Raw genomic sequence first — 26377 nt, 5'->3', positions numbered from 1 at the left:
AGGGACGGCCCGGATCCACAGGCCCCTTGTCTCCTCCTTCCCAGGCTGCAGGCACCTGAGTCCTGAGCAAGGAGCGCAGCCCTGCAGTGCCACCACCAGGACGCCCGAGGAACTGCACCGGGCCTGCACCCCGGGAAGGGTCCCAAAGCAGGGGGATTCCTGAACTTCTGGCAGAGAAAAAAACAGGCGCAAATCTGTGAGGGCCTCAGAAACCAGTGACCCTCCTGTCGGGGCACTTGACCAAGAGGGTAAAGCCAAGAATATGGTTTTCATTCCAGCTTTGTTCACAATCTGCGTCTGTAAGGTCCCCTGCGGGCTCCAGCACAGCATCTCCAGGCGTGAAAAAGGGAGGATGCTGCAGGGAACTGGGCACAGGGACAGGATTCCGCCAACGCAGAGCATTAGGCAAAAGATGTCAGACCCCTGGATCCATTTCTGGTTACCAGAGTTTAGAAAGCTTCTACACACAAATGTCTAGACAGAGGGTAGGAAACGGATAAAACATGTAGAATGCAAAGCAGAACTATCTCCCAGACTCGGTCAGCCAATGCAAGAAATACAATCAAATCTTGAGGCATGAAAAATGGGGTATTTCTCTTAGGTTGCCAAAAAATCCATTTTATATTGTCTGCTACGATAACACGTGCTTGAAAAGTTAGGATTAAAAAAAAAAACACCTTTTGCTTAGGGATGATCCTTCAAACAATTTGCCTATATTTTGACTGACTAAAAAAGCGGTATCAAGAGAATTCCAACATAAATTCCACAAAGATAATAAGAAAAAAAGCAAATATCCCAATTGAGAAACAGGCTAATATTACATAAGAAACATAACTGTATAAACATAATTTTTATAAGAAATAAAAATGGTAAGTATAAAAAATGAAAAATCTCAGTAATTAGAGAAATTCAAAACAAAATAACATTTCTCTATCAAGGAGGCATTAAAACAAAGAAAATCAATAACATTAAAGTTGATTCCCTGGAAGGAAAGTAAATTTGTATACCTTCTGGAGGGCAATTTGGCAATATTTACATAAATCCTTAAAAACCGACAGGATTTTTTGACAAATAATACAACTTATGGGAATTTATCTTATAGAAATAATTATAGCAGGAAAGAGTTGGCTGCAAGCATCATCTGTAAAAGGAAATTTGTAAAGAATCTGATGTATACCACGAGGATTTATTAAATAAAACAGCTGTGTCTACTCAGCAGACAACTATGCAGCCATTACAGTGTCTAGTATCTGTATAGTCCCCAAGATGTTATTGAAATATTAGAGGAAAAAAAGTTGGGTAACTAAAACAAACAAAAAAATGCACTTATGATCCAATTTGGCAACTCTATATACATTTATTTAAATACTCATCTACATATATATATGCAAAGGGACAGAAACAAGGCCCTCCCAGATGACGGTGGCTGTCTGGACAGCTGAGACTGGGGGTATTTTTAAATTTTTTCCCTTTTATTTTCTGAGTTTGCTACAATGAAATATATTACTTAGGCAATACAAAAAAACAAGAGCATTTCTTAATATTAAATTAAATTTTAAAAAAGAATACAGTTCCAAAATGAACTCCCCAGAGTGGAAGCAGGAAGGAAGAGCAGGCAGGACACGGAGCCCCAGGCCCAGCACCTTCCCACCGAGCGTCCACCCGCACAGCAGGGGCCACCATCCCTGCCCGGAGCGGCCATCCAGCCCACAGAGTCCCCATGTTCTGACTTGCCCAGCTCCATCAGAAGATGCGCTCAGAGGGAGGGCAGAAAAGCGGTGTTTCAGAATACGTCCCATGTTTCTTGAAGAACGTAAAAGGCAAAGATATTTCAATTGGGCTTCATTACACACCCATGTACCTGAAGTGAAAACAACAAGTTCTACATAGTTCCTAGTTGGGAGAGGGGACCCCAAACCACTGGACCGAGACAAGAACCACATTTGGAATGGCCACAAGGGAGATCTGGCAAATTTTATTGAATTCAGGATCTATTTTCAGGATTCTATTGCAATACTTACTGCATAAAAAAAATGTTAAGAAATAGTGTGAAAAAATAACTGTAAAATGCAATACATATTATACAAACTCCAAAGGATTTTTTCCACGTGTTTCAATGCCGCGAATTCAAGCATCTGAAGTCCTGCATCCTCCAGCTCTCTTGGACCTGGGGCCACGGCTGCATGTCCGTGCGCAGCTTAGACGGTGTATCTTCTCTCTCCCTCATGCTTTGCCTTGTGGTACTTCACGTAATCACTGTGCAGCTCCTTAAAGACGTCTCGCACCCCCGGCTGCAGCGAGGCCCGCAGGAACTGGATGTCGGACTCGATGCACAGGTCCAGGATGAGGTAGATGCCCTCCTGCAGGAGGTCCTTCACCGCCGGATATAAGGTGACCTGGGAGAGGGGGACACACTTCTCTGTGAGCACAAACAGGCAGGTGCCAGACCCTTGAGGCTCTGACGAGGGATTCCAGCTTCTGCCACCAACTTGAGAAAAGACATTCCTTTTAAAATGCCATTTTGCATGTAAGTTAAACAACTGACTATTCATAAACTTTTAAGTTTATATTTGGGGGAAACAGAGGCCAACTCAAGCAAACAAAAACCTGAGATGGAGTAAAACATTACAAAATCACAGGGGTAGCTTTGCTATTCAGTGAATGATGCCTCCGCACTTACCAGAGGCATTTAAAAACTTGAATCTTTAGATTTAAAAAATCTTATGGTAGCACTTCCCTGGTGGCACAATGCAGGGGACACAAGTTCGAGCCCTGGTCCAGGAAGATTCCACATGCTGCGGAGCAACTAAGCCCGTGTGCCACAACTACTGAGCCTGTACTCTAGAGCCCACGAGCCACAAGTACTGAGCCCAAGTGCCACAACTACTGAGCCCACATGCCACAACTACTGAAGCCCGCATGCCTAGAGCCTGTACTCCGTAACAAGAGAAGCCACCACAATAAGAAGCCCGCACACTGCAATGAAGGGTAGCCCCCGCTCACCGCAACTAGAGAAAGCCCCTGCGCAGCAACAAAGACCCAACACAGCCTAAATAAATAAATAAATAAATTCATGGGGGAAAAAAATCTTACAGTAAGAGCCACCTGAACACTGTGTCATATTTTTCCTTGTGGCCAATCACGTTGGAAGCTCTACTAACTATGGGATGAGGGCAGCAATGTTGCCACCTCCCCTCAGAGCAGGGCAGGTAGGCAGTGGCTCTGACGCTCTCCAATCGGATCCCTGATAGATCCCGTCACATGGCTCAGGGTCAGACGTAACTTATAATTACCACTTCATAGATATTTTTACTTCTTTCAACAATAACACAATGGGCCCTAAGTCCCTAACTGCCCCAGAATGGTTTAATCGGTCCCTGTGTCCAAAGATGCAAGCCTTCCTAAAAATCTGGGTTAACCAAAATCTGGGCCACAGCAGGAGGAGTGGCAGCCCAGCTCTGGCGTGGCTACATCGGCTACTGGCACAAACTTTCCAGATCAGAGATTCAGGCTGTTATGTGGACAAAGAGGCCAGGACAGCAGGCACTACTTACCCTGCCAGAGCTGTCCAGGCTTCAGCCGGACCTGGGCAGGGCAGAGTCTGCCCACTGCAGCAGCTGCAGCCAGAAAGCAGCAGCAAGGTTCCGACCGACAGGCCTGGGGTGTGGCCAGTTCTTCACTAGCATCCTGATGACCTAGGAGTTCATGCCTCTCTGCAGACATGCAGCTTCTAGAGAGGATACATTTTATTAACTAGGAGAAGCATGATTCACCAAGGCAACCTCCAGGAGACAGAGTCCTAAAGAGGCAATTTGTTTCTGCCCCTAAGATGATGCTGTTGTTCACAGATATGGTTATTTTCACACAATAGCTCAAAAAGCATTTGCAGATGATCATCTTAATTAAATTTTACTGTTTTATAGATGAAGAATATTCAAGGGCCACAGGAGGAATGGGCTGTCTGTGATTCCATACTAAGGTATTAGGAAGGGAAAGAAAAAACGGACAAACTGAAAACAGAAGAAGTCCTTAACCTCACTGGCTGGGTGAGGGCTTGCTCATTCATTCACTGAATCACCACTCACTAAACATATAGTTCCGTTTCCAAAGGCAAAAAGAGACGCAGTAATTTCCCCAGTGGCAGGACTGAGGTCTGAACTGGGCATCTGAGTCCAGATGTCACAGCCCTTTAGCTGGTGTGTCTCCTTGTGAAGTACAGCCCGGAGCATGGGGAGCGGGGAACGGGACAGCAAGGCGGGTGGGTGGTATCAGGACAACACAACCCCTCCGCATCTTTACGTTATAGACAGCTTATTTGGAAAACGGGGAAAAAGTCAATTTCTACAACGTTACGGTCACTGGCCAACGAATGGAAACATCTCTAAGTTAACCTAAAAGGACCTTAGACCAGGGGAGTAGTGCAAACTATTTACTCTAAGCTATTGATATAGAGGGACAGTTGTAAATCTGATCTACAGGTAAAAGAGAAGATAAAAGTGACCGTAACTTCCCTGACACGTCTCCAGGGTGACACATCTCTGCACAGAAGGAACAAGGTCTGGAGGAGCGGCTGCCCCTCCTGCCCGAGGCCGTCTCACTGTCATCAGCCCCAACCACCGAAGGACCTTTACCTACGCCGCCCGCTGCTGAAACACTTGCCATCTAGCCTGTAATTAAACTTCAACATGTCTTCCTGGTCTAGAAAGATTTATGGCTCTCTCAGTAGAAGCCTCTAATACATATGGAATACCTTCTTCATTCCCGATTTTAAAAACAAATAAGAGTTAAAACGTAGGCTGTCCTGCCAGTGGATTCTGGGATGCAACAGCCTCAGATAATTCCCAATGCCTTTGGCCTTCAAGATTAAAATTAAAAAATAACAGATAAGCATAAATTAGACACGAATAATGAGGCTGGCAAACCAGAGACTTTTCATAAAGTAAATCTCAGAAGAATAGTCAGTGACTTCAGGGTTCAAATCACAGCCTCCGCTCTTGGCCCTTGGGTAAGTGATATTGCTGTGTCTCATTTTGTTCTTCAGTGAAACAAAAAATCATGCCAGCTCGGACTTCCCTGGTGGCGCAGTGGTTAAGAATCCGCCTGCCAATGCAGGGGACATGGGTTCGAGCCCTGGTCCGGGAAGATCCCACATGCTGTGGAGCAACTAAGCCCGTGCGGCACAACTACTGAGCCTGTATGCCACAACTACTGAAGCCCGTGTACCTAGAGCCTGTGCTCCACAGCAAGAGAAGCCACCACAATGAGAAGGCCACGCACTGCAGTGAAGAGTAGTCCCCGTTCACCACAACTAGAGAAAGCCTGTGCACAGCAAAGACCCAACCAGCCATAAATAAATTAAGTTTATTAAAAAAAAATCATGCCAGCTCATAGTCCAGCAAAAGTTCACACATTACTGACCTGACTGCTTGGGAAACAACAAGATTTTATAAAAATGTTAAATAATTACAAGGAAACCAACCCCCAAGCCCACATCTCATTCAAAGGATGACCTGCAGGGGCCCTTGTATGCGGCCCCAGCTCCTACACACCCGCCCCCCGACCCGGCCAACCGTCTGCCCACGTGACGGGCATCTCCACTGGCTAAGGGATTGGGGCCGGGGCTGTGGAAACAACCTGAAGCGGAGTCAGGATGGAAGCTGAGGCCACACCAGGCTTTCTAAGGAAGCCCATTCAGACGACCCTCCCTTGAGAAACGCCAGCACCTCTAATGGAACACATTTAACCAGTGGCTCACCACTATTCTTACGAGATTTACAAAGGGGGGTATTCTATTGAGAGCAAGATAAATGATGTAACTGTATATCTATACCTGCACAGGAGGCAGATAATACACCTGAACACACTACTTTAAGAGTGTGACATTCCATTTAAACAAGTAAGACATGAAGTCTTGTAACAAACTTACTACACAGGTCACGCGGGGTCTTGTGGAATTGTGAAAATAGTACACTGACACTCTGAAGTGAGATCACTGTTGAAGAATGAATGAATTATCCAGAATACTAAGGCCAAAAGTCAGATTAATTGGGACCAGAGCGTTTAATCCAGTTGAACAAGTCTACCGGGATCTCCCCCAGGCCATCCGCCTGAGCGTCGGAGAGTGGCCCCACGAGCCCCTGCACTGAGGGACCCCGGGATCCCTCTTTCTGCCTCCTGCTCTTGGACCGGGGTAACATTTCACCTCCCTCATGACCCCAGAGACTGAGCAAAACAGGCCCAGGGTTTGTGCCAGTGCAAGAAGAGACCTACCGGTGGCTGAGAGCCCCCGCGACCCAGGCACCGCCAGCACCCTGCGCCTTCGTGCAGCCTGCACGGGGACCCTGCAGGGGCTGCAGCATATGCGGGACAGCTGCCACCGCACAGGACCGCCAGGCCCCATGGGTCGCTGGCTGCACAGCTGGGGGGCCCTGCGACCGAGGACTGTGGGCTTACCTTCTGCGCCTCCATCACATACTGGGCCACCATAAAGGGGGAAAACACCCTGAACTCCTCGGCCCGCAGTGCCATGTGGCTGTACATCCTTTCGACGAGGCGGGCACACTCCAGCACCACTGGCAGGTCCTCTGCGCTTCCTACAGAAGCAAAGAGTTTCCAAACCGATTAGCTCAAAAGCCGTGTGTTTTTAACTCTTCCAATTTTACACTTTCAACATAGCCCCAATTATTCAAACCTTCCGTTATTTTTTTCCCCCGGACTCTTTGATTGGCTCAATTTGAAGACAGAATTAGGGAGACAGGATGTGTCCAAATATTGATCTATATTACAGAAGGAAGGGCACTTACAATCCTCAACAGTCCATGTTTTTTTTAAGGGTCGGACTAGAATAACCAAGATTTTAGGGTGAAATCTAGGATTGCTATTGTATTTAGAAAGGAAAATATGATTCTAAAGATAAGATGGCCTAATTATGTCTTTGCCTCATTAAGTTTCAGAAACCATCTAGGATTTCTCCTTTATAGACAGGTATGAGACTCAACTGTCATTACTAGACCTCTTGCTGCTTCCCAGGTTTATTTCTGACTCCTAGTTCCTCCCACCCTAAAGTGCCAGGATCATCCAGGCCTTAACACACGCCTCTCCCAGGGATTCTAACAGCCTGAAGTATCCCCGCAACCCAGGTTACATGCGCCCCGGCCCCCTCCAGCCAGGCCGTCACAGCAGTTGGGGAGGGACCCCAACTCAGCAAAGCAACCTCCCCGGTTTTCACTCAGCATAGTAATACACCGTTTTTATAAGATTCTAGAAAATGCAAACAAGCCTACGGTGACAAAAAACACATCAGTGGCTCCCTGGGGCTGGGGCTGGACCCCAAGAGGGCTCTTTCGGGGATGATGCAAATGCTCTGTGTTTTGACTGTTGGTGCTTCCCCGCACGAATTTACCCATCAAAACTCATTAAAGTATATACTTTAAACAGATGCAGTTTGTTACACATATGTTAGGCGTCAATGAACTTGACTTTTGGAATGCACAGTATAATATGCAAATTTCTAAATAATGAGACTCTACCCCGAATTAGAAATTTAGCAAGAATCAACAAACCTCCAGGCTGGAAAACAAGCTGTACACATAATTTATGTGATTGTCATATGGCAGCTTGCTTCATTGGTAAACAAACACAACCTTGCTGAGATGCAGCAGGAACAGTGAGCTGCAGGAACTCTGCCCCCATATACGATGAGCAATAAGCTGGCTCTACCACTGCCTGTTCCTCCTTAATCTCCCCATTAAACTATGAGCTCTGTAAGGGCAAGAATGGAATTGTAGACGCTTTTATATCCCCAGTAAATGAGAGTAAATATTTCCTGAATCTAGATACTTTTTTTTCTCCAGAAAAGAACTATTTCAATTAGGGGATGTCAAATGCATTCACTGCTGTGGATATAGTTAAAAAATGTCACAGTCTGAAATTTTTTAAATTGTTTTACGTGTTCATTTGATGAACACTCAACTGTGTGGTTTTATCTTCCGTAACATATGTGGCCAGAGACACCTGTAAAATAAACACATTTGAAATCTGTATCTGATACTGTTACTCTGAATTACCTTTGTCTTTCTGCCGCCCTTCGCGTATAACTGAACACACCAATCTATGAAAACAGTTCAAGAAAGAAGGGATGGCTTTCAGCATTACCTGCAATGATAGAAAAAAGAATATGAAAACATGTAGGCAACTGTTTATGTCAAGATCTACTTTAAAGGAGTTCATATTTATTTCCTTCTTAACCGTATCTATCAGGACACTCAAAACAGTGTGGCAACTCCTCTTTGCCAGGATTTTCTAGGGAAATGCTCACCCTACTCACTTAACTCTTTTACATCCGTTTTCATGGTTCGGGGTGGGGCTTCCATGCTGCATAACTTTAGGAATCTAATGAAGCAATCCTAGTTTAGAATTTGCTGAATCTGTCTTTTACTCTGTTAATGGTGCATTCTGGAAATGGGTAGAAATAAATAACAAAACGTACAGTAGCCAGTGTATTCAAGTATAATTGCCACTAGAGAAAAAGATTACATAAAGCAAATCCATTTAAAATGAGAAACAAAACTTCTCATTTTTTAGCAATGAAAAGGTCTGGCTGAGACTTTATCTTGAAAAATGATATGAAAGTTATAAAACAGGCTTCTTTTTTTTTTTTTTTTTTTTTGCGGTACGCGGGCCTCTCACTGTCGTGGCCTCTCCCGTTGCGGAGCACAGGCTCCAGACGCACAGGCTCAGCGACCATGGCTCACAGGCCCAGCCGCTCCGCGGCATGTGGGATCCTCCCGGACTGGGGCATGAACCCGTGTCCCCTGCATCGGTAGGCGGACTCTCAACCACTGTGCCATCAGGGAAGCCCAAACAGGCTTCTTTTACACTCAACCATTCTCAGATCATGATCAAAGCAATGCCCTGTCCAATAAGGCAGCCATGAGCCACATGTGGCCACTGAAATGTTAATTAATTAAAGTTAAAATTCAGTTCCTAGTCATACAATTCCACATTTTACGTAGTCAAGACACGTGTGGCCAACGGTTCCTGTGCTGGGTGGTACAGATACGGAACATGCCTGGCCCAGGAGAAGTTCTACTGGGTGGCAGTGCTCTAAGGCTCAGGGTGAACGAGGAGTGAATCAAGTGTTGGGACTCTTTTCTTTGGTACAGTTTATCCAAGCAAAGCCTGGAGAGCATAACACCACATTCTTTATGTCAAGTTATCAGCTTCAGCAACATGTTCAGAAAGAGGTCATTTTTGCCAAAGTATTCCAGGGCGTCATCACAATTCCAGAGGCCCCATCTTCCTCCTCTGCTATCACAGTGATTAAATGCACACAAATCCAGGGCCAGTCCATCTGAGTTCACACCCTGGCTTAATATGCAATCCCGGACAGAACACTGAACCTTTCTGTGCCTATTTCCTCATTTGCAAAGTGAGGATAATAACAGGTTGTCGTGAGGGTTAAATAAGTTAAAACATGTCAAGAGCTCAGAATGGCACCAGCTGCGGATCGCCCTGCCGGGGACCCTGGCTGGCTTCACTCTGTGCTGCTCCCTTCACATTTACCCAAGCCGATTCCAGCCGGGGGCCCGTATCGACCCCCATCCACCGCCCACACGGCCCAACGCGTGGGCCCTGCTCCCTTGAGTCTGCCCCGCGGGCAGTGAGTGTGAGCTGCCGTCGTAAGTCACATCCTTCTTTACTGCAATACCATGTCATTATCCTTATCAATTCTCTCCTTTCATTAAATGGTCTAATTCTGCTCAATGGTCATTCCTCACTGGTTTTGCAGGAGATGCACACAGTTTTCCGTCACTTTCATCAACTGCATGAAATCCTGAATCTTTTGCAAGATCTGCGGTGTCAGTTTATAATTGATTGGTATTGCATTTACGTTCTACGGTCACACAAAAATCTAAGAATCAGCAGAGATCTAACAACAAAGAACTTCACAAGACAGGCAGGGCCGAAGGCGATTCTTAAGTGGGGAGGACATTGGATGGAATGCTTAGTTTACCAGAGAATAAATTTTTTAAAAACTGCACTGCTGGCAGGTCTCCAACCTTAGAACGTTAAAACACTTAAAAATATTTGAACGTGCCTATGTATATGTGTATCTGTCCTATTTATAAGTTCCCACGCTTCACACGTCTAGCAGAGGCACAAATGAACACCCGCCAAGGAAATCCAGTCTTGTAGCTAAAATTCAGACTCAGCTGGGTGACACTGGTCAAATCATTCAGCAGCTCTGAGCGTCAGTTTCTCTACCAATGAAATGGGATTGCCGCCGACTACACAGACTTGCTGTAGGGGTGAAAGGAGACACACAGCAAACGTTCAATAAATGGTGGCTAAACTGGAATCTTTTCTATGGGGCATTTGCTCCTAGTCTTATTTTATTTAAAAAGCAGCACACTGTAAAACCGGAACTCAGGATGGCTCACTCCCTATATGCAACTGAATTATAAACCCGAGAAGAGATCTAAGCCAGTGAGTGACATTTAAATATATGATCTGCAAAAACAGAATAATTTCTAATGGGCTTCCAGAAACACCCAGTACACAGGTATGTTCAAAGTGTCAGATCCAACACAACCTGATGTGAAGGTCACACACTTCTATACTTGAGAAACCACCTGGGCCCTAGAAATTACTTGAAGCCAAAAGTTTGTTTCGCAAATCATTGTTTTTCCCACACCGCTGCTCTTCTGAAGGATGTGTTTCCCTGCCCAGCAGGCGCCCTGCCCTCCTCACCTTCGGGTGACACTGCAGGATTGAGAAGAGCACGTTGTGGACCCGCGGGAAGACGCGCCCATACTCGGGGGGCCTCAGGGCATCCAAGGGCACGGCCAGCAGGACACCGAAGGCCAGGCCAACGTGGTGTGGGTTGCTGATGGTCCCCTCCCCCTGCCTCAGCAGCGCAGCCAGGACGTCCAAGACGGGCCCAACCAGTGCCGGCGCCACGGGCTGTTCCCGACAAGCCTCTCGGGTCTGCAGCTACAGAGCGAGGAACGAGGGACAGAAGATGAAGGCGATTCTCCAGAGAAACAGCCCCAAACCCAAAATGACAGAGGGAAGAACGTCCAGACTCCAAAATGACCTGAGTGGTCACTGGGCAGTTCAAAGAGACAAGGAGACCAGCGTTCAACCCCCTGGGGGGGCACCTACTAGGGATGTTGCTGTCTTGGTCCACACCCTCTGACAGATGCGCCTACCATGAAGAGAAGTAATTTCTCATAGAAGAGTTGATTCATCTACTTTCTCAGAATAAAAAAACTTCACATCACACACGTAACAATATTCTCCCAAAAAGATCCTTGGTTCTAAAATGTCTATAATTCTACTCCATTTGTTACATTTCATAAAGAACAGCTCTAGTTCAAGACATTCAATTATTGTTCTAAAGAATAAAGAGAGGGCCTCCCTGGTGGCGCAAGTGGTTGAGAGTCCGCCTGCCGATGCAGGGGATACGGGTTCGTGCCCCGGTCTGGGAGGATCCCATATGCCGCGGAGCGGCTGGGCCCGTGAGCCATGGCCGCTGAGCCTGCGCGTCCGGAGCCTGTGCTCCGCAACGGGGGAGGCCACAACAGTGAGAGGCCCGCATACCGCAAAAAAAAAAAAAAAAAAAAAAAAAAAAAAGAATAAAGAGAAGAGACTGAAGTTGAGGGGTGGCCCGAAGTCTTACCTGGGTACCCTGGGCGAGCCCACCTGTGACAGCCCTCCTCACACGGCCAGCTGTAAACAGCACCCCAGCTGAGGCCGTCTGGGGCCTCTCACAGTGATCGTCTTTTCTGGGTGCCCTGGCTGTGCTGACGCTGTGCTATCCCCTTTAGAGCGACCTAAACGCCTAGCCTGGTGTTTATATCCACGTGGCCCTACTATGCGCTCGGCCAACACTGACCAGGCACTGCTCTGGGCCCTATTCCCCCCCTCCCCACCCTTCCTCCTGATGTTCCCCCTACACACCTAAGTACAAATGGGCTTCGTCCACTAATGCAGATTCCCAGGGAAACAACAAAGCAACAAAACAAAAGATCAGAGAAGAAAGCAGTGTCTATTCTCTAGACCCTTTTGCCCTGAGAATATGCTAACCCAAGGCAATGCTCTCACGTAGCACAAGCTATAATCAGGGTTGATAATGATGGTCAAATAGGCACTGCTCTTCCGAACCCAAGTCTGGGAATACTGACACCAGACTTTTTTTTTTTTGTGGTATGCAGGCCTCTAACTGCTGTGGCCTCTCCCGTTGTGGAGCACAGGCTCCAGACGCGCAGACTCAGCGGCCATGGCTCACGGGCCCAGCCGCTCCGCGGCATGTGGGATCTTCCCGGACTGGGGCACGAACCCGTGTCGCCTGCATCGGCAGGCGGACTCTCAACCACTGCGCCACCAGGGAAGCCCCCCCACCGTTTTTTTTTGACACCAGACTCTTTTGAGGGCAGGAACACAGACAGTGCCCACCGGAACCAGGCTTTTGTTCTAATGAAACAAAAAGTCACGTGACCACTGTGTATGTGCACACGTGCCAAAATTTAACGTCTGCATGGGACTAACAATCGTCTATCTGCAACGTTACTATCCTAGACCCATTTTTTTTCTCACTGAATCGTCACTTAAACACACATATTCCTACACGTGAATGAATGCACTAAACTGCCCACAGAATTTCATGTGGACACAGAGAGGCTCGGGACTCCTCCTGGCACCTAATTTAAATGGGAGCCTGCTGTGGGCACCACGTTTCTTCCATTACGGACCACGAATGCTTTCTGACACCCAAGGGCCTTCATATCACATATACTGATGACACTACGTGTGCAGCCAGACAGAGGTGCTGCCTGGACACCCAGACAGAACAGCAATGTGGTTACAGCCGTCTTCAGGACACGGCCCCCGGAAACACACTCTGCACAATCAAACCAGAGCGTGACAGAAGAAGTGCTGCCCCGTCTGCACGTGAAAGGCAGGGGCAGGGGGACGCACAACCCAGAGGTACTCACCATTAGAGCCACGACCATCTGTGGGCACGCACGCCAGAACAAACTGGCCTTCTCGCCACCAAATGGGCAGTTCAAGAGCAACTTGACCAACGTCACAGCCGACAAAACAGCCTAGGGGACAAGGGAAAACACTCAACAGCGAGAGGAACCAGCTGTCTCGGGAAGCCCAGCTCGGGAAGCAGGCTGGTCACTGGTGCTGCGACAAAGCAGAGCCCGTTAGAGCCCCGTGCTGGGGCAGGGACGAGGCCCAGCTTGGGACAAGTCCCGAGGGTGGTGCCCTTCACGTCACCTGCGGGAAGAAATGAGCAAGGTGAGCAGACTGCGGCAAAGGAGGGGCCTTCTCTGTAGCGTCTCACTAAGCCGAACACATAAATGTGCCAGGATGGTGAAACACAAGAGGCCATGGCGATCTAATCAGAGGCCCATCTCGTCAAGGTGGCATCGCAAGAGGAGGATGCTGTAACTCACCCGTGAGAACCGCACGTGCGTAAGGGTGAAAGGAAACACGGACAACGTGCAACAATTAGACTGGGTGCCGGGATGACAGGTGACGGTTTCCGACCATGGGAAGGGAGGGGAAGGGACTCAGTGACCCGTGCTGGGCATCTCTCAGCATCCGCTTCATCCACCGGCCCCTTCCTCTTGCCCCTAACGCTGCAGAGCCCACACCACGAAATCCTGGCTTCTGCCCTTTGCTCCCTCTGACCACAGCCCCCACCCCCAGCTGGAGTTCCGTGAGCCAGCTGTCTCCCAACCGAGGGTCTGCTGGCTGGCGCCCCCATCCCCCCATCTCCTGGCACTCACCTGTGCTTGCGCTGTGCACGCACTACCCCCTCTCTGTCCACCCAAAGCCTCTCCACCTCTGACCTCAGCTCAGCCTCACCTCCTCCACGACTCTCCTCTGACCATCTGACGGCTTACGTAGAAGTTTATGGTTCGTCTCCCCTGGCTTGCTGAAGGGAAGCCCAGAGGCCTTCTCGAAGCTGAGCCCATCGTGCTGCACACGCACAGTGAAAACTTCCAGAGGCAGGAGGGTGGCAGCAGAGATGGGCCTCGTGCTCACACGGAGGAGATGTGAGTCCTCCCTGCTGCCCCCAGTCTGCCCTCTCCAGCTCTCCTCCCACCCAAAGCAAAACCCAGCTCCTGGGTGCCGATATTTACCAGCAATCAAGAAGCCACGCATATGGCAGAGAAAGCTCAGAACCAAAAGGCCTGGGCCACCACCCTGGGCCCAGACAGTGAGCTCCCAGCCTTCCTCCACCTGTGCAAGCAGGGACAGCCTCTGGCCGGTCCGGCATTCAAGGCCGTTCAGGGGACCAAACTCGAGCACATCAGCTCTGCACAGAGGCTCCCAGACACACAGGCCGAGTGACAGTGAGGGGCTTCGTTAGCAACTACCAAACAGACTAGGGGGCTAAGGACCAAAGGGCAGCTCGTCACCCTGAAAGAGCCTCAAATGGGACCCAGGCTATGTGACCAAACCAAGTAAAATCAGAAGTACGACGTGAGAGGTCTCACACAATGGATGTGAATGTAACTTTTTACGTGTCAGTATACGAGTATGGATTGATTTTGCACGTTTGTTTAGTTTCAGCGCTGACACCGCATGGCAAGTAACTTTTCCCATTGAAGCCCATATCACTTACGTGCTGCCACGCAAGAGAGAAAGGAGCAACCCACCTGCAGATCTGCTGTCCACATGTTACTGACGTCCAGTCCCTGGAGGATACTCTGCAGCGCCATCCGGAAGTCCTCTGTCGTCCCAACCTCTAACATTTGGGTGAACAAGGCTACCAAATGAGGCTCTATCTCCTCAACTACCTGAACCGGAATCGCAGGATCTGCAAGGAAAACAAAACTGCTCTGATAGACAAGGGGCAGGTGAAATGGTGTGCAGCTGCTAAACGTCAGCATCTCAGGGACGCAGAAACGGTGATGGTGCAGGTCAAAACTGCAGGGCACATTCACAGCATGACACCACCCTCTCACACCCAGCACCTGTGCCCTGCCCGTGGCACCTGTGCCCTGCCCGTGGCACCTGTGCCGTGCCTGCGGTACCTGTACCCTACCCATGGCACCCGTGGCCTGCACCCAGCACCTGTGCCCTGCCAACGGCACCTGTGCCCCGCCCACAGCACCTGTGCCCCGCACCCAGCCCGGAGAAAAGCCTGAGAGAATGAGGAGGAGGACGACGATGTCTATCAGGGCTTATCTCTGGACCATGGGAGACAGGTGACTGGCACTTTCTTTATACTCTTTTTCTACTTTGCTTATATTCTTTTATAAAATCAATAGGGGCACAGGGGTGGGGTGGTGCTTTTACACAGATGGGGATGTTCAAGAGATGGAAGGAACCCCAAGCTTGCAGGGACTGCCCGCTGCAGTCACCCAGCTGTTCCCACTTAATGCAGGACAGCCTTCTGAAGTAAGCCCAGTGTCCCCAGGTTTCATCAGAGAGCCCACGGTTAGGGAGTTCAAGTCCCTTTACAATCTGACTCCAGAGTAACTTTCCAGCCCCGTTCCAGCCAGCAGACTATCCCACACTGCAGAAAACACTCCTACGCCCCAGTCTTTGCTTACGGGGGGCGGGCGGGACCAAGGTTTCGAGAGAGAACATCTAGGTCCAAGTGTTCCACAAACTGTAAGCTCCTGGATGCAGGACCTCTCTGGGCCTCAACTCCCTCATCCGTGAAATGGGTAGAAGAGCACCAACTCCTGTGGTTGGCAAATCAAAGAAAGGGCACCGCAGACTCCCAGCCCTGGAAAGCTGAGCGTCAGCACTGCCACCTTACCCGCCCTCCCTCCACCCACCTCCCATGGCCGAAGCCTCGCCTGCCTGCACCATCCACCGTTCTGGTCATTTCAGAGCCTTTCCTCACCCTGTGACTCAGGTAACTTGTGTGGATGTCTGTTTACTAAATTAGACAAGTCCAAATCAACAGCTCATTCATCTCCAGAGGAGGACGCAGTTCCACATATACACGAAGCGCTTTTAAAACTGATGGGTTCTTATAACTGAACTGAGGCAGCTGATTCTCCTGTCAGAGAGCATTTCTTACAAATGCTCATTCTTCTGAGCTGAAACCTACCTGCATCACCCCCGAGGACCCAGGTGGTCACCTTAACCCTCCCTCTCCCAGCCCAAAGCCTTGGGCCACTCCCCCCTTGGCCTTTGCTCCAGACCTCCCACCACCCTGGTCCCTTCTCTAGGCCCAGTCTAGCAGCTCAGGTGCCTGAGGCCTGGGCCCTGGGGCAGTGCTCAGGCCTGCGGTCTGGGGGAGCAGTGGGGTGGCTGGCCTCACCCCCGACCGTGGCTCTGCCCCCGAAGTCAAAGGTACCACCAGTCCAAGGACACACAGTTAGGACTTAGGGGCCACCTGCACTGCAGGGATAAAGGCGGACACTGCATTCTGTCTAACGAAGGGGCAGGGGGGTCAGAGCTTCGGACCACTGGGGGCCATATCTCAGGACGTTCGTTTAGAATGCTCTAACCAGTGTTAACAGAGGACTGAATTTCAGCCCCCGTTACGAAGGTGACGCCATTCCCTAAGACAGCAGCTGACAGGGTGAGACAGAACACGTGAGACCGAAGCCTTTCAGTCAATCCACAACCAGGGCTGATCAGAAAGGGGGGCAGCAGAGTGTCCTTCGGGCTACAGCACCCCAGCCCTGGCCTTGGCCCAGGCGGCCTTGCTTCCTACAGGAGCCCAGTGAACACCTGTGTGTGCTGTGATGGCTGGGCTAGGCTGGCAGACTCCCCAGCCCCACCTCAGAGGACTACCCTAACTAGCCTCCACCTCAGTACCAACCAGACAAGAATAAAATGGACCCACGCCAACTGGGAACAGTGCCACCTTGATGAGCTCAAGTTAGGGACGGACCCTAGCCTGCTAACCTCTGACCTCGGGGACAGCAGGTAGTGACTGTCCTGCTGGAGAGAATGAAGATGCCGGCTGGGTTTTCAGTCCTGATGAGCTGGCCTGCAAGGGTGACATCCGAGTACAACACTGCAATGACATCACAGGCTGAGCCTCTGTCCAATCAGCACCCACAGCCCCATGACGCCCCGTACCACTGACACCTGCAGGACGATGTCCTGCCCTCAAGGAATTTTATGAGGTTCCCTATAAGTTAAGTCACTCAGAGTTTTGAAAAGTTGGCAGATTTTATCTTTCTGAAGTCCACTGATGGTGCTGAAGACCTGATACTGAAGGGCCTACGAATAAAGATGAAACTATCTATGTTGACCTCTGGGGCCAGGACAGAAAAAGGCTAAAACAGAGAGGAGTGGTTCAAAACTATAAACTAGAACAATCTCCAAAATAAGTGACAAACTGAAGTGCAAAACAATATACCTAGAAGGCTGCTGTTTGTCTAAAAAGCAGGTAAAACAACTGTGAAGGTAACTGCTTACAGGTGCAGAGAAGGCAGACGCCGGAAACGAACTCCAGGGAGGGAGAGTTTCTCCCAGCTCATCGTGTGGTACCTTCGGAAATGCAGACCTGCTCCAAAAAGGAGAGGGGGAGCAACTCACCTGGCTGCCGCTTAGCGACCTCTCACCAAAAGCTCTACAGTACAGAACTAGCTCAAGAGAAAACGTCTCACCTGCAAGGACTTTTCTCACAGATTGAAACACGGAGGTAAACACAGACTCCTTCTGGGGGTGCAGTTCTGGGGCTAACAAGAACAGAGTCAAAAACTGCACAGCTGCCTGGAGAGATGGGGTGTCTCCTGCTAGAGCCGGGAACTCCGACAGGATCTGAGAGTAGACAGCCTGGTAGAGGGCGGCATGGGGCAGCAGCACGTGGTCCTTCCCTCCGGGAACTTCCGTCCCGCCATGCCCGGAGCACAGGGCCACCTCGGCCTCCAAGAGCGAGGCGACCGACGAGAGGATGAGGGGCGGGAGGCGGCGGCCCCGGGCCCCGCAGAGCTGGAGCACGGCCCCCGCCTGCAGCACGGCCGCCTGCAACAGCTCGCGCGGTGCTTCCAGGGCCTCGTGCTGCTTCTGCTCCTTGACCAAAGGCCCCAGCACTTGGCACAGCTTGGTTAAGGACACCAGAAGGAGCTGCTGGCCCAGAGGTGTCTGATCTTCCGACCGTCTGCCTGGAGTTGCTTCAGGGCGCGGTTGGGACCTCGAGAGGAACGTGAGGATTTTCCCAAAATTGAGCCCCGGGCTGAGCTTCCTCTGGAGGAGCATCTGCAGCGGCTGTTCTAAGAATGTCCCCACCACCTGGAGGAATTCCAGCCAAGAGGGGTCATCTACATCCACAAGAAACCTCCTACTGGCTTTGAACAAGTAGGTCAGCGTGATCTCAAAGATGTCGCTAACGTACATGACCCTGAGCACCGACTGGGCGCTCTTCCCTCTCTGCAGGTAACCGAGAAGCCGGTAGCACGTCATCAAGAACCTGAGGGTCAGCGAGGGGGAGCAAGAACTGCCCAGCATGGTGCTGGCCACGGACAGCAGCAGGAGAACACAATGCACATGGTGGGGGGGCGGGAGGCTGTCCAGCTGCAGAGCAGAAAGAACCTCCAAAAGCCGAAGGATGCTCTCCAGCTGCTCTCCTTCCAGCTGGACGGGGGAGTCCCCCCTGGCCAAGGAGAGGAAGTTTTGGGCGATTCCTCCCCTTGGCTCTACACCTTCAGATCCGACCTCTGGAAATCTGCTTTCCCCGTGAGCCACGACCACATCATCCCCTTCAAAAAGCCAGGGCAGCTGTTGGCGGAGAAGCGCAGGGCCCCTCTGGGCGCCGGCACACAGGATGCCGGCGCAGCTCGTGGTCACACGCAGTAAGAGCGCAGAGTGGAGGGACTGCATTTCGGGGAGGACAGGGCTGTGCAGGACGGCCTTCGATATTTCTTCAAGTGTGATGTCTGGCTCCTCCGCCGCCGGGCCTTCCTGGGCTTTGCTCATTGGCAAAGTTCTCAGCAGGACGCCGGCCAGGTACCGCAGGTCATCTGGACAAAGATAGGATGCTAAGATCGTGAGATTGGACACGACCAAGTGCCAGTGGGCGACGGGGTAGGTGAGCGCACTCACTGTCCCCACCTGGCCGTCCCAGGAGGCCGTCGTCCCCCGGGTCAGGCTCGCTCTCCCGGAGCCCAGGATGTAGGCGGCATCGCGCCTCAGAGCGAGGAGGGCTTCTGCAGACTGCACGCTCACTTGCAGCAAGGTGTTTTTCATCCTCTGCAGGTGGAGCTGCTCCAAGCAGTACCTGCCGAGGGAGTCGGACTGAGCCGCAAACTCCTCTATCTCCTTCCACTGCCTGGCCTCCACGCCCGGGAGCAGCGGGGGGAGGCTCGAGGTCTCCAGGGCGGTGCCCGCGAGGGCCCCGGGCTCAGAGCGATACAGGTCGCAGCTCAAGCCCAGCACGGTGTCCACCTGGGCCCAGGTGTGGGCGAGCAGGAGCGCAGAGTCACGGACCCTCTGTCGCCAGGGCTCGGGCACCGGGGGCTGGGGCTTGCAGAGGAGGTCCAGCAGGGGCTTCACGAGGCCCCGCAGCGTCTCGTCCATGGTGCGCCGCGTGCGCCTGACCACAGGCAGGGGCGAGTCGCCATCCAGGCTCCGCGCGTGGACCATGACGCAGTGCAGCAGTGAGCTCAGTGACAGGGACTTCAGGGCCATGTCCATGTCACCCTGCAAATCAGGCAGGACCAGAGACTGGAACCTCTCCAGGATGAGGGCCCAGGCGTCCAGGACCTGGTTCGGGGGCAGATCCGGGAGGCACTCGCGGAGCACAGCAGCGGGGCCCGCAGACAGCACGGGCAGTCTGAGTGCCTCGGCCGCGGGGCGACAGATCACCTCCAGCACCTCCTTGAACAGCCGGGGCACCTGCCGGAGCTTGGCGAATGTCTGGAAGAGCGTGTGGATCAGCGCCTCCTGGGCTTTCTGGGTCCGCAACTCTGTGACTTCTGCATCGATCCAAGCTGAAGCCAACAGGTCATCGAGGTCTGGCTCCAGAATCAAATGATTCAGAGACAGCAAAACCTTGAGGCAGCGGAACCAGGCTGGCACGGGGGCCTGCGGATGGTTTAGCAGCATCTCGGCCAGACGGCGGTAGAAGTGGAACTGAGTCTCCCCGTGGCGAATTCGGTCAGTGGCAATGTTGTAGATGGTACTACCGGCCACTGAATTTAGCAGCTGTTCCAAGGCCAGGAGTTCCATGGTCCAATCAGACGCAGACAGGGCCTGCAGCTGCTCCTCTCGCAGGTGGGAAATCCTTAAGCAACCAAACAGCCGAGGGAGCACCTTGAAGCAGAGCAGCCGGTTCCCCTCCTTGAGGTAAGAATCTACAAAGAGCTTGTACAGCAAGGCCACGGAGTTGGCCACCACAGCAGCCTGAAGGGACGGTTCACAGTAGCCGGCATCCACCAGCCTGGCCATCACGGTGCCCAGGGGCGCTAGGAGATTCTTCATGGCCCCCATCTTCGTGTCTCCTTGCTGCTGGTCCAAGAGCTCCTCTTTGTAGGAAGGGAGCAGCTCGGCCTGAAAAGCTCCACCTCGAAGCACGGCCTCAATCTGACTCCTAATGTCCCGGCTTAGCGCCGGCCGCAGCTGGCCCTGGCCAGCCTGGGTCCATGTGCCTGCCAAGAGTAAGTGTCTCAGGACCAGGCAGGGCTGGAGCAAGTGTGTGGTCACCTCCCCAAAGGCGCGTCTCGGGTTGACCTGCTGCCGCTGAATCGAGAGGTAAAGGCCGAGGGTCAGGTGAAGAACCTCGAACAACTGGGGCATCACGGCTCCCGGCTGCCTACAGGCCGACCAGCACAGCTGGCTCAGCAGGTCGACCGTCAGCTCCTGCCTGGCCGTGTACATGACAGCAAGGGCGGGCGTCGAGAGGATACCCTGGCAGCAGCTCAGCACAACACAGATGCTCCTCTGAGATCCCAAGAGAGCGAACTCAGCCATCCTCTCATTGATGATCTGAGCATTAAGAAAGAAAGAAAACTCATCACTGACCCTAAACCCACACGTACACACAAAAAATACAACACAATCAGTGAACTCACTCCTTGCCCTCATCTGAATGAGAAAGAAATGCCCAGATTCACACATTTAAATAAACTTGGCATTTCCTTAGCGCACCAAAGGAAGGCAGAGGACCTGTCTTAACTCCTACACACATCCATCTCCTACCAGTATAAACTTGGGAGGGGCTCAGTGCCTTTGTAAATTTGCTGTCCCTTTTTAAAGAGCGGAGTTTTATAAGGCTTAAACTCCAAAGATTTCACTTTTTCTTAGATCCTAAACCTATAATTCAACTTAGATGCTACAGGTAGATGGACAGTGGCCTTGGGTTATGATCCTGTGGTCCAAAACACATTTTTATAATCAGTCATACTGTTTGTATTTAAAAAGCCAAAGCAAAAGGCATTCTTAAAAGAGGAAAATAAACGCTGCCAGCTACTACTTAACATACAGCAAACCCACAGTCTATTGCTTCCAAAATTCTGAAATTCACAAACACCAGAAATTATGAGGGCCAGACAGGTTCCAAAGTTCACTTATAGGCTAAGTGACTTGCTCCCAGCCTTACGGCATCTGAGAATCAAATTTATCCTAGATGTTAAGTTAGCAGTAGCCCAAGGACACAGGTGTGTTTATTTCCATCCGAGTAACTGCTGGCTCTGGAAAAGCCGAAACAAAGATATCACATACTTAAATGCCAGCACACTTACTACAGTGATCTCCAAATTTTTCTGATTATACAACTTTTCCCACACTTATACCTGATAAGGTTATAAATTATATGTATGCACTATAGTACTAGTATCTTATATAATTATAAAGCATACATAGAAATTAAAGTGACTTTTTAAAAAACATATAGAGATGTAAGATTTTCTTCCCACACTCCCAAAGAACCATTCAGAATAACCCACTTTGGTGACCACTGGTCTATCATTTTAAAAAGTGACATAATTTAGAGCATAATTTCAAGAACCACTAAAGCCTATGAACCATCAGGCATCAACCATTTAATTCTTCTGTTCCCAGCCTCTACTGCTTTTCTCCTCCTGCCCACACGCTCGTGTGGGTGAGGCTGCAGCATAGAGCGCAGGCTCTGCCATCAGACAGATGGAGGTTCAAATCCCAGTCCTGCCACGTACTTGCTCTGTGACTTTCGGCAGGTTACCTGGCCCACGCTCAGTGCTCATTATTCGTGCTTTTTATTGTCACCAGCTATTCTCACAGTATTTCAAAATACTCAGTATTGACAGTGAAGTTCAAAATCCCGACCTGAGACTTCAAAATCACTGAGTCAAAAACCTTTGAGGAAATTCTCATCCAGATTCTGGCCTTTGACCTTCCCCCAGTCCAGCAGAACGGTGAAAAAAAAAAAGTCATAAAGTAGCATCATTTGCTGGCTACCTTTTCCAACTAGAAAGGTGATTAACCACTTTACGAAAAAGTTCTAAGCTTTTCATAATATAAAGTGCTTACCATGGTGTAGAGCATACGACATGTATTCAATAAATATCAGTCATTATTATAACTCTAAAAATACTATTTCTTTCTCCTCCCCTACTTTGATATTTTCTGTATTTTCATATAATTAACCATAAGACAAATAAGCCTCCAGCATTAACAGGAAATCAATAGAGATACATGCAACACTTATAGGATAACACAGGAAACTGTTAATTACCTTGATGAGGGAAATCTGAAGGTTAATTGTCTTTCCATTCTTGAGGAGATTCTGCAATTTTCTGCTATGTAGAATGTTATCCATATAGATCCAAAGCCTTTCAACAATGTCTTCCTTCAGTTCAAGTTTTTTCTTATAAAACGCAACCAATGACTGTCGTGCCCAATCAAGTAATACCTGAATTTGGAATATACTTGAAAAATAAACGAATTTCTTTACCAAGAAAGAAAGACACTGGACATTTATAGGGACATCCCATGCATAACCAAATACAATTGCCAGGGGGGGAAAACTCTCCTTTAAAACTTATCTTTGGTAACATTATATTACGTTTTGGTGTCTTAAAATATTTATTATTAAAGAATCAATCACAAAAACTAAGCGTGTCTTCATCTGGGGCCAATAAAAAGTTCCAAGAGAAACGGTTTCTTCTAACTAATTGCTTCTAAAATTTAGAAGTTAAAAGCACAACAACAATTGCTCAGAATGGCCACAAAAGGAATGACACACAAAAGCAAAAATGCAGAGTCAGAAGACCAGGGTTTGTGTCCTGGCTTCTCGAGTTAACTGCAGCTTCATCCCTAAACCTATCTACCCTGTTCAGAAGACAGAGAGTCTTCTATGAAATGATTCACAAGTGCTGTATTAAAAGGAGGGCTGGACATAAACAGTTTCCATTATTGTGACGTGTTTCCTTATTCATAAACACAAGGAAAGGTGGTGAGGCTTCAGCTCAGGACACCAGAACTGTCAACAGCAGCATGAATAGTGACAAATGCTAAAAGGAAAAAACTCTCTCTGGAGAAGGGTAGTGGAAACCTTGATGAAATTGCCTGCCACGGCTGCCAGGTCAAGCAGCCAAAATGATTCTCAGGTGCAGCCAGATTGAGAAACTGCTCGCTCTGCTAGTGCTCTATATACTGGATCTCATCATTTCAATGGCTGTAATCCACCTGACACATTTTGTGCTGCTTAATACTAGCAAATGAGTGTCTAACTGCATGAGCTCATCGTCCTGGTGTCTCCATTGTATTAACTGTTTTTCTTAGTCAGATAAGCTTGAGAAATGTTAACAAAGAGCTATGTCTTTCTCGGTTCCTAATCCGTTTCTAATCTATCGGTTTCTAATCTATTTCCCCTCAGTTTATTACAAATGCCAAAGCTTCTCTACTTCCAGCCTTCGATTCATCAAGTTCCAAAGACGTTTAACAAAGCACCAACAAGAATTGCTTATGGAGCATCACTTAGGATTTACAAACAAATGAAGCTGCCAACAGACTCAGAACTTAACTTCTGTAACCTAAATCCTAATTTGCTCACTGATGCACATACTTAATTCGGAATATAAGCAATGTCTCCAAACATAAAGGAAATGCTGAGGTTTTGTAACAGAAAAACTTTGTTAATGTAATACCTAACTACATACTTTTTCTCACTGATAGGACTTTTAACTTTCTAACCATGTTTCCTTCCCCAACCTTTTCTCTAATCTTTTAAAATTTTAACTAAATGTCAATATGCAATTTACATAAGTGATCATTAGTTTAGGTTGTAGAAATGTAACTTTCACATTAAACTTACTTGTTCTTTATTTGGAAGAACACACTGATGGGAAATCCAAGCAAAGTGAGCTAGTTTTAGTTTATCTTCCCAGGAAGTTGTCTTGCTTTTAAGTTTTAGAGAAATGCCCGAATAAACAGCAGCCATTGCTGCGCTTTACCTACAATTTAAAGCAATGGAAAAAATTTATATTTTTTTAATATAAAGGACCAAAATATTAAGGTCAAACTTAATAGGCAGCAAAAAATGAACACTATGTACCTTATTGTCTACATAACTTATACTCCTTTAAAAATATTTTTCTAATGAATTAAACACTGTTGGGCAGAAGTTTATACGTAAGATGCTTGAGTCCATGAGTTTCTTGGAGGAAATTCAAACAGAAGATGGATTACACACACACGTACAAGTATTCCTGCTGTGATCAAACATCACATCCTCAGAGGTCAGTGCGCAGGAATTCAATGGAACAAAACCCAGTGTTCAAATTACTTGTGAAAAGATTCGTTCACACATGGTTTTAGATTGAAAGAGTTGTTTCTGCAAAAATATTCTAATACATACTATAGAGTATATACTAGGACCCACCCCCACTGAACAGTTTAAAAAGATAAATAGGGTTTCCCTGGTGGCGCAGTGGTTGAGAATCTGCCTGCTAATGCAGCGGACACGGGTTCGAGCCCTGGTCTGGGAGGATCCCACATGCCGCGGAGCAACTAGGCCCATGAGCCACAACTACTGAGCCTCCGCGTCTGGAGCCTGTGCTCCGCAACAAGAGAGGCCGCGATAGTGAGAGGCCCGCGCACCACGATGAAGAGTGGCCCCCGCTTGCCACAACTAGAGAAAGCCCTTGCACAGAAACGAAGACCCAACACAGCAAAAATAAATAAATTAATTAATAAACTCCTACCCCCAACAACTTCTTTAAAAAAAAAAGATAAATAAGCAGTATTTGGAAACAGTAATATTTCTCCAAGTACAAAAGAAATACAGTATAAACCCAGTCCCAGCAGATACAATGTTTTTTCAGCTGCAACAGTAACTTCATAAACTTACCAACACACACTGCTTCTAAGACTCTACGGAATATAGTTACACGATTAACGCTGGAAGAATACAATTACGAATAAAGAAGGAACACAAACATACCAACCACCTATAATCCTATAAAACTGAGGTAAATGTAGCTTTGAGTTTCCTAAAAGCCATAGTAAAAAGGGGAGAACATATCAGGTTAAGTCATTTTCATTACATAAAAGTAAACAAGTCAGTTCCTCAAGAGAGAAAGTTTTTCATGATACTTAACACTGAAATAAAATTATAGTAAATAACAACAAAATAGGACCGATGAAATACCGAGAAAAGATCGCAGCCCCGTGATTCCAATTTAAATACTGTCAAACCAAAACAATTTGCTATCCTGAGAACTGGATCGCTGGATTTTTAAAATCTAAGGGTTCTGAAATCCTACAGACCTACCCTCAGAACTAATTCTCAATAGGGATTTTTACAGGGAATGAGCGAACATCGGATGAAAGACAGTTAGGTTCCGCACGGTACCCTTCACTCTATTACAGAGGCCAGAACAGTCAAATGCTGTCAGTCTTCCTCTTTGTCAAAACGTCCAATATCCATTCAACAGCTACTAATTTAACTTCTAAATTCAATGTTATACACCCATCGCGACAGCGACAAAGTACTTTAAAAGTATCTGCAGAACTGGCTACAAAGACGCCCCATACACCCTCCCGGATCTGTCAACCTTGGGCCCTCGGTGCCCGCAGCGATCCCTGCGACCGGGCGTGGAAAGCCCGGTGCGGACCGCAAAGCCGCGTCCGTCCTCGCGCGGCCACGCTAAACCCTGCGGAACAGAAGGAGGCGAGCAGCCAGGAGCGAGGCGAGAGGCCGCCGGAGGAGCAAGCCAGCGTGGGAGGGCCGTGCCCAGGTAGGGAGCTCACCTGGAGGTACCTGGTCACCTGGGAGGGACCGCGGGCGGGGCGGAGGGCCGGCTGGGAGGGGGCTCACCTGCAGGCCGCCCCCAGGTGAGGAATTCACGCAGACCCCGCCGTGAGGGGCGGCGGGCGGGGCGCAGGGCAGTCACCAGGTGGGGAGCTCTCCTGGCGGCCAGCCCCGGATGGGGACCGCGCGGGGACGAACGGCCGCAGCGGCGGC

At 49.1% G+C, this 26377-nt stretch overlaps 2 protein-coding genes across 6 annotated transcripts in view; one reads left to right on the top strand and one right to left on the bottom strand.

Moving 5' to 3' along the window:
* Positions 1 to 1363: 1363 nt before the first annotated feature.
* On the bottom strand, positions 1364 to 26319 carry URB2 (URB2 ribosome biogenesis homolog). Of its 5 annotated transcripts, XR_009533328.1 has the most exons (11): positions 26164 to 26242; positions 24227 to 24365; positions 22646 to 22822; positions 17604 to 20919; positions 14679 to 14839; positions 12999 to 13109; positions 10753 to 10995; positions 8067 to 8154; positions 6454 to 6593; positions 3555 to 3730; positions 2308 to 2396 (listed from the first exon to the last, which is right to left on the bottom strand). XR_009533328.1 is itself a non-coding variant. In XM_060107544.1 (10 exons), the coding sequence occupies exons 2-10, from the start codon at positions 24350 to 24352 to the stop codon at positions 2199 to 2201; spliced, it is 4560 nt and encodes a 1519-aa protein (XP_059963527.1). In that variant the 5' UTR covers positions 24353 to 24365; positions 26231 to 26319; the 3' UTR covers positions 1364 to 2198. The 5 variants fall into 5 exon arrangements, 4 of the variants coding, with proteins under 4 accessions (XP_059963527.1, XP_059963518.1, XP_059963547.1 ...); XM_060107544.1 differs by lacking the exon at positions 3555 to 3730 and having other exon boundaries at positions 1364 to 2396; positions 26231 to 26319; XM_060107535.1 differs by lacking the exon at positions 3555 to 3730 and having other exon boundaries at positions 1364 to 2396.
* Positions 26136 to 26377, top strand: part of TAF5L (TATA-box binding protein associated factor 5 like) — a 27303-nt gene continuing 27061 nt past the window's right edge. Inside the window, exon 1 of the mRNA XM_060107610.1 lies at positions 26136 to 26150. The gene's annotated coding sequence lies outside the window, so the exon portion shown is untranslated. The remainder of the gene's footprint in view (positions 26151 to 26377) is intronic.

The sequence above is a fragment of the Mesoplodon densirostris genome, chromosome 1 (assembly GCF_025265405.1).
Source record: "Mesoplodon densirostris isolate mMesDen1 chromosome 1, mMesDen1 primary haplotype, whole genome shotgun sequence".
In the NCBI taxonomy this organism is placed as follows: Eukaryota; Metazoa; Chordata; class Mammalia; order Artiodactyla; family Ziphiidae; genus Mesoplodon; species Mesoplodon densirostris.
This window is presented reverse-complemented; position numbering and strand designations above follow the sequence as displayed.

Bases quoted from the DNA above. Each gene is read 5' to 3' on its own strand.
- URB2 (XM_060107544.1), bottom strand. From the start codon at position 24,352: ATGGCTGCTGTTTATTCGGGCATTTCTCTAAAACTTAAAAGCAAGACA. The intron at 14,840-17,603 runs GTGAGACGTTTT...TTTTCCTTGCAG, and splicing joins TGTGAGAAAAGTCCTTGCAG to ATCCTGCGATTCCGGTTCAG. The intron at 13,110-14,678 runs GTGGGTTGCTCC...CTTGTCCCCTAG, and splicing joins TGTGGACAGCAGATCTGCAG to GCTGTTTTGTCGGCTGTGAC.